The sequence below is a fragment of the Scyliorhinus torazame genome, chromosome 16, assembly GCF_047496885.1.
Source record: "Scyliorhinus torazame isolate Kashiwa2021f chromosome 16, sScyTor2.1, whole genome shotgun sequence".
Lineage (NCBI taxonomy): Eukaryota > Metazoa > Chordata > Chondrichthyes > Carcharhiniformes > Scyliorhinidae > Scyliorhinus > Scyliorhinus torazame.
Window position 1 is genome coordinate 96,597,605 of NC_092722.1, and position 17,656 is coordinate 96,615,260.

At 52.4% G+C, this 17,656-nt stretch overlaps 1 protein-coding gene across 1 annotated transcript in view; it reads left to right on the plus strand.

Moving 5' to 3' along the window:
* Positions 1-17,656, plus strand: part of hk1 (hexokinase 1) — a 328,092-nt gene that overhangs the window by 168,880 nt on the left and 141,556 nt on the right. The window contains exon 9 of the mRNA XM_072478763.1: positions 13,383-13,616. Within this exon, the coding sequence (XP_072334864.1) occupies positions 13,383-13,616 (234 nt within the window). The remainder of the gene's footprint in view (positions 1-13,382; positions 13,617-17,656) is intronic.

Consider the following 17,656-nt stretch of genomic DNA (forward strand, 5'->3'; position numbering starts at 1 on the left):
ACCTCGGGATCCACCGTGTCAGGGCCACACTTGCACCAAAGACCGTCCGATGGAATACCCTTTGTGGGGTTCGGTGTATAATGGGAGGGACGGGGTGGCTGGAGATTCAGGCTTCCAGCCTGTTAATGAAATTGAAATGGATGCAAATTGGTGATTTGCATCCTCCCGCTGATGCAAGGCGGATAGTAAGGCTAAGGCCACGGGACGGAGTTCAGAACGTCGCAACAGGCGCCAATCCCGTTTTACGGGAGGATGCTACATCCTCCACCCGATCACAGCGGCGGAAAATGGAGAATTCCGTCCTCAATCCCAAAGTTGTTATGGACCAAGTCAAAGGGAGTCATATTGATCACAGTAAAGAGAAAGCATTGGTCCCAGAAAAATGTTAAATACCAAAATAATCCAGATCTGTCTGGAGTCACAACATAAAAACAAGATTCAAACCGGTTCATGGCAGATAAACAAATCAATATGTGGGACAGAGTTCATGGTCTGAAATTAATGGCCGGGCTTCTCCGCACCTGCGGCAGGTCGGAAAATCGCCAGGGTGGGGGGGGCGCGAGAAACCCACCACGCCGCTCCGACGCCGGGCCGCAGATTGTCCGGCAGCTGGAGAATCGGCGGCAATTGCGCCCGTGCAGTCGCCGCGGCGCCAATAGGGTCCGCTGAAATAGGCCCCCGCGGCGATTCTCCGCACGCGACGGGCCGAGGCCGGCATGATTCACGCCTGGTACCACCCGGCGGGTGCCCAGACCGGTGGACGTCCTGGTGGGGGGACAGGGCGATCTGACTCCCGGGGGAGGGGGGCGTGGCCCACGGGGTCCAGGCCCGAGATCGGGTGGGGGTCCCACAGGGTCCAGTCCCGAGATCGGGGGCTTCCGATTGGCGGGCATCCGCGATCTGGAGGGGGCCTACCTCCTGCTGCGCGGGCCCACTGTTCGGTCACCAACATGTTGCTCCGTGCCGGCGTGGAGACGGCAACCACGCGCATGCGCCTGCGCGGAGACGGCCGTGGCGCACTTGCGCCCGGCTGTATAGGGTCGGCTTTCAGCGGCAGAGCAGCGCACAGCACTCCGGGGCCATTCTAGCCTCTGAAGAAGACGAGAATTACTGGGCCTGGAGGCCCGTTGATGCCGGCGTCACTCAAGCCGGTTTTGACACCGACGTCAACACTTGGCCGCGATATCTGTGAATCCCGGCCAATGACTTCAGTGTTGATTCCAGAAGGCTGTAAAGTGCCTAGTAGAAAGATCTAGAGCTGGATTCTCCGCACCCCGACGCCAGAATCGGGGCCGCACAGGAGCAGAGAATTCAGTTTGACGCGGATTCTCTGGGCACCGAAATGCGGCGTCACCGGGGAGTACACCGCATCGCCGGGGCCATTGCCAGAGGCCCGCTCCGACATCTAATCTGGTCCAGCCGGTCGGGATATTCGCGTGGCGGCTGCGGACTCAGTCCGTTGCCGCCCTGGTCGAGGGCTTGCGGATCAGAGGCTGGGTGGGGGGCCTTAAAGGTGACCGGGGAATGATTGTGTGGGGTTTGAGGGTCGGGCGCGCGGCCAATCGGGGTCTCCTTTGTGGGTCTATCTCCGCGGTCCGAGTCATGGAGCATGGCGCGGCCGCTGGAGGCAGAAGTGCGGGGGCCCGTATCTGCAGCAAAAGCTGCGGGAGGGTTTAAACTGGTATGGCAGGGGGGTGGGCACGGGAACAATAGGTCAGAAGGTGAGAGCATTGAGGAAGAACGAGGGAATAGGGACAGTGTGGCTCTGAGGCAGAGCAGACAGGGAGAAGTTGCTGAACACAGCGGGTTTGGTGGCCTGAAGTGCATATGTTTTAATTCAAGAAGTATTACGGGGAAGGCAGATGAACCTAGAGCTTGGATTAGTACTTGGAACTATGATGTTGTTGCCATTACAGAGACCTGGTTGTGGGAAGGGCAGGATTGGCAGCTAAACGTTCCAGGATTTAGATGTTTCAGGCGGGATAGAGGGGGATGTAAAAGGGGTGGCGGAGTTGCGCTATTGGTTAGGGAGAATATCACAGCTGTACTGCGGGCGGACACCTCAGAGGGCAGTGAGGCTATGTGGGTAGAGATCAGGAATAAGAAGGGTGCAGTCACAATGTTAGGGGTTTACTACAGGCTTCCCAACAGCCAGCGGGAGATAGAGGAGCAGATAGGTAGACAGATTTTGGAAAAGAGTAAAAACAACAGGGTTGTGGTGATGGGAGACTTCAACTTCCCCAATATTGACTGGGACTCACTTAGTGCCAGGGGCTTAGACGGGGAGGAGTTTGTAAGGAGCATCCAGGAGGGCTTCTTAAAACAATATGTAGACAGTCCAACTAGGGAAGGGGCGGTAGTGGACCTGGTATTGGGGAATGAGCCCGACCAGGTGGTAGATATTTCAGTAGGGGAGCATTTCGGGAACAGTGACCACAATTCAGTAAGTTTTAAAGTGCTGGTGGACAAGGATAAGAGTGGTCCTAGGATGAATGTGCTAAATTGGGGGAAGGCTAATTATAACAATATTAGGCGGGAACTGAAGAACCTAGATTGGGGGCGGATGTTTGAGGGCAAATCAACATCTGACATGTGGGAGGCTTTCAAGTGTCAGTTGAAAGGAATTCAGGACCGGCATGTTCCTGTGAGGAAGAAGGATAAATACGGCAATTTTTGGGAACCTTGGATAACGAAAAATATTGTGGGCCTCGTCAAAAAGAAAAAGGAGGCATTTGTCAGGGCTAACAGGCTGGGAACAGACGAAGCCTGTGTGGAATATAAGGAAAGTAGGAAGGAACTTAAGCAAGGAGTCAGGAGGGCTAGAAGGGGTCACGAAAAGTCATTGGCAAATAGGGTTAAGGAAAATCCCAAGGCTTTTTACACGTACATAAAAAGCAAGGGGTAGCCAGGGAAAGGGTTGGCCCACTGAAGGGTAGGCAAGGGAACCTATGTGTGGAGCCAGAGGAAATGGGCGAGGTACTAAATGAATACTTTGCATCAGTATTCACCAAAGAGAAGAAATTGGTAGATGTTGAGTCTGGAGAAGGGTGTGTAGATAGCCTGGGTCACATTGAGATCCAAAAAGACGAGGTGTTGGGTGTCTTAAAAAATATTACGGTAGATAGGTCCCCAGGGCCTGATGGGATCTACCCCAGAATACTGAAGGTGGCTGGAGAGGAAATTGCTGAGGCCTTGACAGAAAACTTTGGATCCTCACTGTCTTCAGGTGATGTCCCGGAGGACTGGAGAATAGCCAATGTTGTTCCTCTGTTTAAGAAGGGTAGCAAGGATAATCCAGGGAACTACAGGCCGGTGAGCCTTACTTCAGTGGTAGGGAAATTACTGGAGAGAATTCTTCGAGACAGGATCTACTCTCATTTGGAAGCAAATGGACGTATTAGTGAGAGGCAGCATGGTTTTGTGAAGGGGAGATCGTGTCTCACTAACTTGATAGAGTTTTTCGAGGAGGTCACTAAGATGATTGATGCAGGTAGGGCAGTGGATGTTGTCTATATGGACTTCAGTAAGGCCTTTGACAAGGTCCCTCATGGTAGACTAGTACAAAAGGTGAAGTCACACGGGATCAGGGGTGAGCTGGCAAGGTGGATACAGAACTGGCTAGGTCATAGAAGGCAGAGAGTAGCAATGGAAGGATGCTTTTCTAATTGGATGGCTGTGACCAGTGGTGTTCCACAGGGATCAGTGCTGGGACCTTTGCTCTTTGTAGTATATATAAATGATTTGGAGGAAAATGTAACTGGTCTGATTAGTAAGTTTGCAGACGACACAAAGGTTGGTGGAATTGCGGATAGCGATGAGGACTGTCAGAGGATACAGCAGGATTTAGATTGTTTGGAGACTTGGGCGGAGAGATGGCAGATGGAGTTTAATCCGGACAAATGTGAGGTTAAGCATTTTGGAAGGTCTAATGCAGGTAGGGAATATACAGTGAATGGTAGAACCCTCAAGAGTATTGAAAGTCAAAGAGATCTAGGAGTACAGGTCCACAGGTCACTGAAAGGGGCAACACAGGTGGAGAAGGTAGTCAAGAAGGCATACGGCATGCTTGCCTTCATTGGCCGGGGGATTGAGTATAAGAATTGGCAAGTCATGTTGCAGCTGTATAGAACCTTAGTTAGGCCACACTTGGAGTATAGTGTTCAATTCTGGTCGCCACACTACCAGAAGGATGTGGAGGCTTTAGAGAGGGTGCAGAAGAGATTTACCAGAATGTTGCCTGGTAAGGAGGGCATTAGCTATGAGGAGCGGTTGAATAAACTCGGTTTGTTCTCACTGGAACGAAGGAGGTTGAGGGGCGACCTGAATAAGTCTACAAAATTATGAGGGGCATAGACAGAGTGGATAGTCAGAAGCTTTTCCCTGGGGTAGAGGGGTCAATTACTAGGGGGCATAGGTTTAAGGTGAGAGGGGCAAGGTTTAGAGTAGATGTACGAGGCAAGTTTTTTACGCAGAGGGTAGTGGGTGCCTGGAACTCGCTACCGGAGGAGGTGGTGGAAGCAGGGACGATAGTGACATTTAAGGGGCACCTTGACAAATACATGAATGGGAATAGAGGGATACGGACCCAGGGAGTGTAGAAGATTGTAGTTTAGTCGGGCAGCATGGTCGGCACGGGCTTGGAGGGCCGAAGGGCCTGTTCCTGTGCTGTACATTTCTTTCTTCTTTGTTCTTTTACTCCGGGTCCGACTTCGGTTGCGGCTATGCCTAGGTTGGTCGCACGTTCGGCAGCTCCCGCCGGGAACGGACTTTTGGGCTCTTCAGAGGGTCCCCAACGGCAATTGTTCAATGGCTTCCAGTGTGGGAAGGTGACAGCAAGGTCCCCCCCGCCATTATATGGATTGGACCAGGAATGGAGCGGTTAAAAAAGTGATCCTGGTGCAGTGGAAAGTGCGAGGGAGGAAAAACAAGATGGCGGCGCGGTGGAGACCAAGCAGCATGGGCGCAGGAGCAGCAGGAGTTTCTTAAACGCTGCTTTGAGGAGCTGAGGACAGAAATGCTGGCGCCAATTAAGGCGGCGATTGAGAAGCTTGCGGGGACCCAGAAGGCCCAAGGGGCGGCGATCCGGGAGGTGCGGCAAAAAGCCTCGGAGAACGAAGACGAGGTCTTGGGCCTAGCGGTGAAGGTGGAGGCGCACGAGGTGGGCCCGATGCCGGGGAATATATGAGCACGATGCTTAATTCGCTGATGGGCGCGGGAGCTTTCCCGAGGCCCCTGGAGCTGGATGGAGCTCATCGGGTCCTGGCAAGGAGACCCAAAGCCAACGAGCCGCCAAGGGCTGTAGTGGTGCGGTTCCACCGCTTTATGGACAGAGAGTGTGTCCTGAGATGGGCCAAAAAAGAGTGGAGCAGCAGGTGGGAGAACACGGAGATCCGAATTTACCAGGACTGGGGTGCGGAGGTGGCTAAGAAGAGGGCTGGTTTTAACCGGGCTAAGGCTGTGCTCCATCGGAAGGGGGTGAAGTTTTGGATGCTGCAGCCAGCGCGATTGTGGGTCACGTTCCAAGATCGGCACCACTATTTTGAAAAGCCTGATGAGGCAAGGAACTTTATCCAGACTGAAAAGTTGGACTCAAACTGAGGGTTTGTCGTGGGGGGATGTTTACTGTGTTTACTGTGTTTGGGGAATGTTCTTTTTGTTTTGGTGCTGGGCTTGGATGGGTGAATGGATTTGATGTGGGGGCTGTGGGAGAGTGTGGGCGTCGGTGTTGGAGGGGCAGGGCCCCGCGGAGGAAGAGGGGGGGGTGGAGGCCCGGGGATGGGGAGTTGGGGTAAGGCCACAAAAAGAAGCTGCGCCAGAGGGAGCGGGGCTGGCTCAGGAAAGCGCGGGCTTTTTCCCGCGTTAGGGAAGGATGGGGGCGGTGCTAGAGAGGAGCACACACTGACTGCCAAGGGGGGGGGGGGGGATTCTCACACTGGGGGGTCGATGGAATGGCGGGAGAGGCCGGGGTCAGCAGGAGTCAGCTGACTTACGGAAGTGTCATGGGGGAGCGTAATGGCTTGATGAGGATCTAGCGGGGGGGAGGGAACTGGGTTGCTGTTGCATTGGCCAAAGGGGAGCTGGAAGTAGGAGAGGTAGTTGGGGCGGGAGTCCGCCGTCTGGGGGACTGGGAGGCGCGGGCACCTGGCTGGCCTAGAAAAGGAGATGGCTAGTCGGCAGAGGGTGGCGGCAAGTAGCCCTCCAATCCGGCTGATAACTTGGAATGTGAGGGGCCTGAACGGGCCGGTCAAGAGGGCCTGGGTGTTCGCGCACTTAAAGGGACTGAAGGCAGACGTGGTTATGCTCCAGGAGACACATCTGAAGGTGGCAGATCAGATTAGGCTGAGAAAGGAATGGGTAGGGCAGGTCTTTCATTCAGGGCTGGATGCGAAGAACAGAGGGGTTGCAATACTGGTGGGGAAGCGGGTGTCGTTCGAGGCACTGAATATTGTAGTGGATAATGGAGGTCGATATGTGATGGTGAGTGGTTTTGCAGGGGGTGCGGGTGGTACTGGTGAACGTATATGCCCCGAATTGGGATGATGCCGGATTTATGAAATGCATGCTGGGTCGGATTCCGGATTTGGAGGTAGGAAGCTTGATAATGGAGGGGGGGACGGGGGTGGTGGTGGGGGGGGGGGGACTTCAACACGGTGCTGGACCCAGCACTGGACCGTTCTCGGTCCAGGGCAGGTAAGAGGCCGGCTGCGGCCAAGGTGCTCAGGGGGTTTATGGACCAGATGGGGGGAGTGGATCCATGGAGGTTTGCCAGGCCGCTGGCTAGGGAATTTTCCTTCTTTTCCCACGTCCATAGAGCCTACTCCCGGATAGACTTTTTCATTTTGAGTAGGGCGCTAATCCCGAAAGTGGAGGGAACGGAATATTCGGCCATCGCCATTTATGACCACGCCCCACATTGGGTGGAGGAGGAGTTGGAGGAGGAGAGGGACCAGCGCCCGCTGTGGTGCATCGATGTGGGACTGTTGGCGGATGAGGGGGTGTGCGGGCGGATGCGGGGGTGTAGTGCGGAGTGCGGTGAGAATAAACGAGGTATTTAGGGACTTCTATGGGGATCTGTACAGGTCTGAGCCCCCAGCGGGGGAGGAGGGGATGCGACGATTCCTGGATCAGCTGAGGTTCCCAAGGGTGGAGGAGGAGGAGGTGGCTGGTTTGGGGGGCGCCGATTGGGCTGGAGGAGCTGGTTAAAGGATTGGGGAGCATGCAGGCGGGGAAAAATATTGAAAGATATTTGGAGGCCAACGACAACATGGAGGTGCAGGTGGGGGTAGTCTGGGAGGCGTTGAAGGCGGTGGGCAGGGGAGAGCTAATCTCCATTAGGGCCCACAGGGAGAAGAGAGAGGAGAGGGAGAGGTTGGTGGGGGAGGTTTTAAGGGTGGACAGGAGGTATGCAGAGGCCCCCGAGGAGGTTCTACTTAGGGAACGATGGAACCTCCAGATGGAATTCGACCTGTTGATCATGGGGAAAGCAGAGGCACAGTGGAGGAAGGCTTGCAGGGGGCGGCGTATGAGTATGGGGAGAAGGCGAGTCGGATGCTGGCACATCAGCTTCGTAAGAGGGAGGCAGAGAGGGAGATTGGTGGAGTTAAGGATCGAGGGGGGAATACGGTGCGGAGTGCGGTGAGAATAAACGAGGTATTTAGGGACTTCTATGGGGATCTGTACAGGTCTGAGCCCCCAGCGGGGGAGGAGGGGATGCGACGATTCCTGGATCAGCTGAGGTTCCCAAGGGTGGAGGAGGAGGAGGTGGCTGGTTTGGGGGGCGCCGATTGGGCTGGAGGAGCTGGTTAAAGGATTGGGGAGCATGCAGGCGGGGAAGGCCCCTGGGCCGGATGGGTTCCCGGTTGAATTTTACAGGAAATACGTGGACCTGCTGGGCCCGTTGCTAGGGAGGACTTTAAATAAGGCGAGGGAGATGGGGTCCTTGCCCCCGACAATGTCCAGGGCGCTGATTTCTTTGATCTTGAAGCGGGACAAGGATCCATTGCAATGTGGGTCGTATAGACCGATCTCGCTCCTCAATGTTGATGCTAAGTTGCTGGCGAAGGTGCTGGCTACGAGAATTGAGGACTGTGTCCCGGGGGTGATTCATGAAGACCAGGCGGGATTTGTGAAGGGTAGGCAGCTAAATACAAATGTGCGGAGGCTCCACAATGTGATTATGACTCCCTCGGTGGAGGGGGAAGCGGAGGTAGTGGCAGCTAATAATGCGGAGAAGGCCTTTGATCGGGTGGAGTGGGAGTATCTTTGGGAAGTGTTGCGGAGGTTTGGGTTCGGGGAGGGGTTCATCAGTTGGGTCAGGCTGCTATATAGAACCCCGGTGGCGAGTGTGGCTAAGAACCGGCGGAGGTCGGAGTACTTTCGGCTGCACCGGGGGACGAGGCATGAGTGTCCCTTATCCCCCTTGTTGTTTGCACTGCCAATTGAGCCGCTGGCCATGGCACTGAGGGAGTCCAGGAAATGGAGGGGATTGGTCCGGGGTGGAGAGGATCACCGGGTGTCGTTGTATGCCGATGACCTGTTGTTGCATGTTGCGGATCCAGTGGAGGGGATGGCGGAGGTCATGCGGATCCTTAGGGAGTTTGGGGACATTTCGGGGTATGAACTCAACGTAGGGAAGAGTGAGCTCTTTGTGGTGCATTCAGCGGACCAGGAAAGGGGGATAGACGAGCTACCGCTGAAGAGGGCGGAAAGGAGCTTTCGGTACCTAGGGATCCAAGTAGCTAGGAGTTGGGGGGCCCTGCACAAGCTCAATTTGACGCAGTTGGTGGAGCAGATGGAGGAGGATATTAAAAGATGGGATATGCTACCACTCTCACTAGCGGGTAGGGTGCAGTCGGTCAAAATGATGGTCCTCCCGAGGTTTCTCTTTGTGTTCCAGTGCCTTCCCATTTTGATCCCCAAGGCCTTTTTCAAACGGGTAAGCAGGAGCATCATGGGATTTGTGTGGGCGAATAAGACCACGAGGGTGAAGAGAGTGTTTCTGGAGCATAGCAGGGACAGGGGGTGTCTGGCACTGCCGAATCTGGGTGGCTATTATTGGGCAGCCAATGTGGCGATGATCCATAAGTGGGTAATGGAGGGAGAGGAGGCGGCGTGGAGGAGGCTAGAGATGGCGTCCTGAGTGGGCACGAGCCTGATGACGCTGGTGACGGCACCGCTTCCGCTCTCGCCGACAAGGTACACCACGGGTCCGGTGGTGGCGGCGACGCTGAAGATCTGGGGGCAGTGGTGGCGACACAGGTGGGAGCCTCGGTTTGGTCCCCGATTCGGGAGAATCATCGGTTCATCCCGGGAAGGATGGATGGGGGGTTTCGGAGCTGGTATCGGGCAGGGATTAGAAGAATGGGGGACCTGTTCATCGATGGGACGTTTGCGAGCCTAGGAGTGCTGGAGGAGAAGTTTGGGCTATCCCCGGGAAACGCTTTCAAGTACATGCAAATGAGGGCGTTTGTGAGGCGGCAGGTGAGGGAATTCCACTGCTTCCGGCACGTGGGATTCAGGACAGGGTGATTTCGGGTGTATGGGTTAGAGAAGGCAAGGTTTCGGCGATTTACCAGGAGCTGAAGGACAAGGAGGAGGCCTTGGTGGAGGAGTTCAAGGGCAAGTGGGAGAAGGAGCTTGGGGAGGAGATAGATGAGGGTTTGTGGGCTGATGCCCTGAGTAGGGTTAATTCTTTCTCCTCTTGCGCCAGGCTCAGCCTAATGCAGTTCAAAGTTACTCACAGAGCGCATATGACAGGGGCGAGGTGGAGTAGGTTCTTTGGGGTGGAGGACAAATGTGGGAGGTGCTCGGGGAGCCCGGCATATCACGTCCATATGTTCTGGTCGTGCCCGGCGCTGGATGGGTTTTGGAGGGGTTTTGCGAGGACTATATCCAAGGTGGTGAACGCCCGGGTCATGCCGAGCTGGGGATTATCATTATTTGGGGTATCGGACGAGCCGGGAGTGCAGGAGGCGAAAGAGGCCGGTATTCTGACCTTTGCATCCCTGGTAGCCCGGCGGAGGATTTTGCTACTGTGGAAGGATGCAAAGCCCCCTAATGTGGAAGCTTGGATCAATGACATGGCAGGGTTCATCAAGCTGGAGAGGATAAAGTTTGCCTTGCGAGAGTCTGTGCAAGGGTTCTCCAGGTGGTGGCAACCGTTCCTAGACTATCTCGCGGAGCGTTAGGAGCAGGTCAGCATCAGCAGTAGCCGAAGGGCGGGGTGGGGGGAAAGGGGGGAGGGGGGTTCTTTTGGGGTGGCTTTTGGGTGAAGGTGTTTTTTTTCCCCCTATTTGTGTTTTTAAATGCTATATGGGGGGTTATTGTATATGGGGCCAATGTATAAGTTCTGATTGTTGTGTTCTTGTTTCTTCTTGTTGGGGGGGTGGGGTTTGTTGAAAATTTGTTGAAAAATTTGAATGAATATATATATTTTTTTAAAGTTGTACTCCGGGTCCCTGCTAGCCCCCTGCAGGGCTAGGAATTCGTGTCCCTTTAATCCAGGATTTTCAGCAGTAAAACTCCACCATTTTGACGCTGACGTGGGGACATAGTCCCAAAAACGGAGAATCCAGCCCGAGGTGTTGTTCCTCAAGTTTGTGTTGAGCTTCACTGGAACAGTGTAGCAGACCAAGGACAGAAATGTGAATATATGAGCAGTGTCGTGAATTAAAATGGCAAGCAACCGGAACTCATGCTTGCAAACTGAGCAGAGGTGTTCTGCAAGTCAGTTACCCAGACTGCATTTGGTCTCCCCGTTATAAGTTGGGGTGGATGGGCATGGCTTCTTCCCTGCTGTCACCAGACTCCTAAATGACCCTCTTATGGACTAACCTCATTCACACTACACCCTGTATGCTTCATCCGATGTCGGTGCTTATGTAATTACATTGTATACCTTGTGTTGCTCTATTATGTATTTTCTTTTATTCCCTTTTCTTCCTATGTACTTAATGATCTGTTGAGCTGCTCGCAGAAAAATACTTTTCACTGTACCTTGGTACGCGTGACAAGAAACAAATCCAATCCAATCCAAGTTCACAGACTTGAGGGGCGGGATTCTCAGTTTCTGAGACTAAGTGTTGACATTGACACAGAATTTGTGGGCTTTAACGACAGCAAAACTGGCGCCGAACCTGGATTGATTCAGCAACTGCTGCCACATGTGAGACATTTGATTCCGATGAAAAACCGTGCAGGATTTGCCAGGTCTGTGATTGACACTCGGGAAGCTGAAAAGCTGCAGCCGCATTTACACATTACAATCATCCACACTCATCCCAGCCAACAAGATAGCACTGGTTGTGCTGGAGCGCACCCATACAGTTGATGGGTCGGCTGAGGCCAGAGGTGGCCAGGGCGGACACCTAAACGGCCCAGGGCCCTAAGTTCTCAGTGGGCTGTTAGCAGTGTGTGCAGCTGCGGCAATGGTGTTCCGTGCCCATCCACCCCGACTACAACCCACCTCCTGGCCACCCCATGCTATTCCCCCCGGCCATGGCAGGAGCCCCCTGGCCAGCGGCACAACTGTTAGCAAACTGTGGCAATGTTGGGATACTTTCCGTACCCCCTCTCCTTCAGCAACCACAAAGCTGGTTTCACGATTTTTAAAAGCACAAGTGAACTGTGCCGTCGGGAACTTGGCCCATCAGAAGCGGAACACTGGGGAGACCCTGGAGAATACCGGGTCGTGCCTGCTAATGACATACAAACGGTGTTTACTGTGTGTGTGTTCCGGACTGCATTGACGCTGCTGTTGAGGTGATGGAGAATTGAGATTTGCAATTGACACCGCGATTTTAGCTTCGGAACCTATTCTGCGCCCTTGCAGCATCAGCCAATGAAGGATCCCACCCGAGTTCTTTAAAGAAATTTGGAGGATTGCTTAGCCAAAAAGCGAATGGAAAGATCCCCATATAATTTATAAATACGGAGGCTGGGGATTGAGGGTGATTTAGAGATGTGGATCAGAAAGTGGCTAGCTGAAAGAAGACAGAGGGTGGTGGTTGATGGGAAATGTTCAGAATGGAGTACAGTCACAAGTGGCGTACCACAAGGATCTGTTCTGGGACCGTTGCTGTTTGTCATTTTTATAAATGACCTAGAGGAGGGCGCAGAAGGGTGGGTGAGTAAATTTGCAGACGACACTAAAGTCGGTGGTGTTGTCGACAGTGCGGAAGGATGTAGCAGGTTACAGAGGGACATAGATAAGCTGCAGAGCTGGGCTGAGAGGTGGCAAATGGAGTTTAATGTAGAGAAGTGTGAGGTGATTCACTTTGGAAGGAATAGCAGGAATGCGGAATATTTGGCTAATGGTAAAATTCTTGGAAGTGTGGATGAGCAGAGGGATCTCGGTGTCCATGTACATAGATCCCTGAAAGTTGCCACCCAGGTTGATAGGGTTGTGAAGAAGGCCTATGGTGTGTTGGCCTTTATTGGTAGAGGGATTGAGTTCCGGAGTCATGAGGTCATGTTGCAGCTGTACAAAACTTTGGTACGGCCGCATTTGGAGTATTGCGTACAGTTCTGGTCACCTCATTACAGGAAGGACGTGGAAGCTTTGGAACGGGTGCAGAGGAGATTTACCAGGATGTTGCCTGGTATGGAGGGAAAATCTTATGAGGAAAGGCTGATGGACTTGAGGTTGTTTTCATTAGAGAGAAGAAGGTTAAGAGGAGACTTAATAGAGGCATACAAAATGATCAGGGGGTTAGATAGGGTGGACAGTGAGAGCCTTCTCCCGTGGATGGAAATGGCTAGCACGAGGGGACATAGCCTTAAACTGAGCGGTAATAGATATAGGACAGAGGTCAGAGGTAGGTTCTTTATGCAAAGAGTGGTGAGGACGTGGAATGCCCTACCTGCAACAGTAGTGAACTCGCCAACATTGAGGGCATTTAAAAGTTTATTGGATAAGCATATGGATGATAATGGCATAGTGTAGGTTAGATGGCTTTTGTTTTTTGACTTCCCATGTCGGTGCAACATCGTGGGCCGAAGGGCCTGTACTGCGCTGTATCGTTCTATGTTCTATGTTCTAATGTGTACCTCGAGGAAAAGCTGGATACTAGGGAGAACTAAACTGAATTCTGGAGGACCTTTTGCGTTTATCACAGAAAAATGAATGAATCTTCAAGATAGTTTTAGATGAGGAAACTCTTCGGGGGGTGAAAAGTAAAAAGTCAGACTGAGTTTATAGCACAACACTTTATAGACTATAATATTAAGTAATAGTGCCTGCTTCATTTAATTCTTTCATACGATAAAAATGTTTTGTTTTTGTTTAAAAATGTGTCGCTTAATTGTTGGATGTTCAGAATTCTTCTTTAAATGTTAATAATCCCAAACAGAATTATTAAAATTTTATGACTTCTGCTTTACAGAAGTAAAGGTGGTTTGGTAAAAGCCAAGGACATTCTGACACGCCTGAGTCTGGAGCCGTCAGAGGAGGATTGCATTGCTGTACAACATGTTTGTACAATTGTTTCTTTCCGCTCGGCCAATTTGTGTGCTGCTGCCCTTGGAGCCATCCTGACACGACTTAGAGATAATAAAGGAGTGCCACGGCTCCGGACCACAGTGGGAATGGATGGATCACTCTACAAGATGCATCCACAGTAAGTTATTGCCATTGCACGCTTCCCATAATTTTAAAATCTGATTTGAACTATCCAGTCTGTTTTCAGGAGTGGCCAGCTGACAACTTCAAGGAATGAAACACCAGTCTGCCTTCCAGGTACTCTATTTAAAACCATGGGCACGATTCTACAACTACCCGGTGACGATCTGGGCACGCCAGGTGAATTGTGGGATAGGCCCGCTGAGTGTGAAATCTCATGCGAATCACTTGAATCGCGGCACCTTGCATGATCTGGATCATGCCCCCGCTGAGAATGATCCAGATAAGCATTTATAAATGAACCTGGCCTAGGCTGGTTTAGCACAGGGCCAAAGAGCTGGCTTTGAAAGCAGACCAAGGCAGGCCAGCAGCACGGTTCAATTCTCGTACCAGCCTCCGCGAACAGGCGCCGGAATGTGGCGACTAGGGGCTTTTCACAGTTACTTCATTGAAGCCAACTTGTGACAATAAGCGATTTTCATTTCATTAGGCTCATTTGAATACGTATGGCCTATTTGAGGCTGAATTCTCCCGACGCCCGGGAGTCACCGGCAAGGCCTCACCCGGGCGCCGATTTGCACTGGTCTCCACAAGCAGACAGCAGGCATGATGGCTGCTCTGAGGGTCTGAGAAGCCATTGTAGCCACGCAGATTGTCAAGGAGAGTGCAGGGCATTACCCTGGCACCCGGCACCTTGGCAATGTAAACCTGGCACTTCCAGGGTGCTGGTGGCACTTGCCGAGTGCCAGGCTGGCAGTGCCTGGGTGCGAGGTTGGCATTGCTGAAGGTCGGGCCATGAGGGAAGCCATGCCTATGAAAAGGGGGCATGAAGGGGCCTCAAAGATTTGGGATCTGAAAGAGGGGGACGGGGGGCCGCAGCGACCCCATAAGCGGATGTCCTCACTTGGAGGACGGGCTGTAATGCTTCTGTCTGTGGAATGTCTGGGGGGGTGGGAAACCTCAAGCTAACTTACAGATTTCAAGAAGGCCCCCTGATTTCAGATGAGCCGGTCTCGCCGGCGAGTTTAGCTCCCCACTGATGAAAACATTTCAAAGTGTTGTGGGCTAGACCGGAGAGGAACTCCTCAAGGTCTAAAGGAAATGACGAAGGGCGCGACTTAATGAAAGTGAAACAGAATCCCAGTGCTTGCAGCGCCGAGAATGACCCTGCTATTAAATGGGACTCTGCTTCATTACTGAGCCTTGGCAAGGAATGGCCCGCTGAGGCTGCACTTAGTCCCATTTCTTGCACTTAAATGGTGGCCCGATCTCTGACCCCCACTACGGTCTCCGGAACCCCCCAAAGCCCCAACTTATCAATAAGGGGGTCCTCAAAGTCACAGATATTAAAAAGTCTGCCTTAATAATGAGTTAATGCTTCTCAAAAGTGTACGGATACAAAACATAATGGGACATAATGTTCGCGCTGTCGTGAATGCCGTCGCGTTTCACGACGGTGCAAACCGAGCCCGGGTACGACCGATTCTGGCCCCCACAGGAGGCCGGTACGGCGCTGGAGCGGTTCCCGCCGCTCCAGCCTCCTTTCCCGGTGTCAAATGGGGACCGCGCCAACCCGCACATGCGCAGATGGGCCGCGCGAACCTGCGCATGCGCGGGGGACTTCTTCAGCGTTCCGGCCCAGACTCAACATGGCGTCGGTGTTCAGGGGCCGACTGCGCCAGAAGGGGGGGGAAGAGGCCGGCCCGCCGATCGGTGGGCCCCGATCGCGGGCCAGACCCCATCGGAGGCATCCCCCCCCCCCCCCCCCCCCCACAGGCCGCCCCCGACTGTTCGCGCAGCGTTCCCGCCGGCAGTGACCAGGAGTGAACGGTGCCAGCGGGACTCTGTCAGATCCACGCAGCCGCTCGGCCCATCCAGGCCGGAGAATCAGTGGCCCAATTCCAGCGGCCAGCCCCGCACCAAACGCGGCGGTGCAAATGGCACCGGTTCTCCGCACCTCGGTTGCGGGCTCGGAGAATCGCCCTCAATGTTCTGAAGAAAATTCAGTTTGATTGGAACCAGGAAACAAATTTGGGCATTACCTAAAGAAATGTGATCGACTGATCCATCCAGCTATACTAAATATCAATAACTCAACATTCTTCAGCATAAATTACTGATTTAAGCTTTTGCTCATGTGCCAAGTCTAAATTTTATAGAGATTGATACATTCTGGGTGTTATAGAACATAGAACAATACAGCGCAGTACAGGCCCTTCGGCCCACGATGTTGCACCGAAAAATCTGTCATTCTTACTCAAGAATCAAGGCTCTCATATCTTTGATAAATTGCAGAACAAAATTTAAGAATTTATTTGGGCTTAAATTATTAAATAGATGTATTCAACCTGAAGTGAAAAAGAAATCCTTCTATCTCACTCAAGGGAGACTCATAAGGCCATAATCTGAATGATAAACTGTGAGTACCTCTGATATACTTGCCTTATGTTTCGTCTCACTGCAAGGGGATGTGCCTTTCTGAGCTGTGCAGCCTCAAAATTCGAAATGATCTGAGACTCCCAAAGTTCCAGGTCCTCGGATAGCCCTGAAAACAGTTTAAGGGACTTTGTGGATCTGAATAATTGTTGGGAAATAATTTGCGAGATAACTGCCTGCCACACATATAGCTGAAGAAAGCGCAACTTGTTTGTTCAAAGATCCCTCCCTCTCACTGCACAGAGAACCAACAAAACTTAAATTTGTATTGTAACCACCAAAAATGGCCAACTTCCGATTTAAAATGGCGAACAGCAAAGGCTGATGGGACAGTCAGCCAACACAGACAGAGACCAGCAGGTGCAGGTTTGCTGTGTATTTGACTCTGCAAAAGGCCAGACAGCATCGATGCCGGCGACCATCAGCATAACAATGTAGCAGCCATCTACATACTGATGAGCAATCCCCGGGAACAATAAGTAACATTTGGGATGCACAAGGCAAAGCCAGGCTCCCCGGCGCTAGCAGGACCAACACAGGGGAGGTGACCGAACACCTCAGGGCCGCCCATCGATCGGGGAACCGCTCCAGTATTGGAGAAGTTGAACCAAGCGATTGGGACAAAGTCCAATCACTTGGGACCAGGTACAGGGTCCGCCCCGAAAGGCGGGGGGCCCCTGGGGACTATAAGAATTTAGCCCCAAGTTCAAATCACTCTCTCTCTCTTTGTCCTGCCCGGGTCACCCAGCAACGCGAACCAACCGTGACCAGTGCAGTGACCACCGAAAGAAGTAAGTCTTAATTCAACGCTCGCTACGAGATAGGTGCTCCTAGCTACCAATCCGTACCAACTTCGAATCCCGCAGACTCAGAACCCGAACGAAAGGCCATTTGTTCCCCTGACCTGGTGGGCCAGTCCGAAGTTAAGTATAGGCCTGTTAGTTGTAGAAGTAGCTTAGACGTAGAATTTGTGCATGAGTAGCGATTACTGTGTATAAGAAATGTGCTTTGATTTGAATCTTACTAATCGGTGTATTGAGTTATTGATCATTACTTGAACCTCGTGGCGGTATCATAGAGATACCTGGCGACTCGAGAGCAAAGGTAATAAAACAGAGCAATTGAACCAATCGGAAAGTTAGCAACATTATTTGGCGACATCCTGACTGGACCCGATCTAGAAGTGGAAAACCACTCCGGCAGAACCCAGAATTTGAATTAGAGATCCAATTGGGAACAGAAAACCACAAGCGTTCAAGCAGTTCTGATCAATACTCATAATTCGGAAGTGTGTGTATGCATGCGTAACTAACAGGGCGATAAGGTAAAACTGATAGATTTTTTTTGTTGCGACAAAACTGTCGGGAGTTTGTATTTCGGAAAGTAGCGAAAGCCGTACCCGTATTTACAGCACCGCCTTAATACGCTTGTCCCAAATTTGAGGAGCAGCATTCAGATAGGAAAGATGGCAATGCAACGCCTCATGAACCCCGAGGAATTTGCGGTTGCAGCGACCAGCAGCAGTAGAGTGGGACAATGTCCCATTTGGGAGGAAGAAATCAGGAAGTACCTCAAAGGGAAGGGATGGCCCCTTTGGAGTGA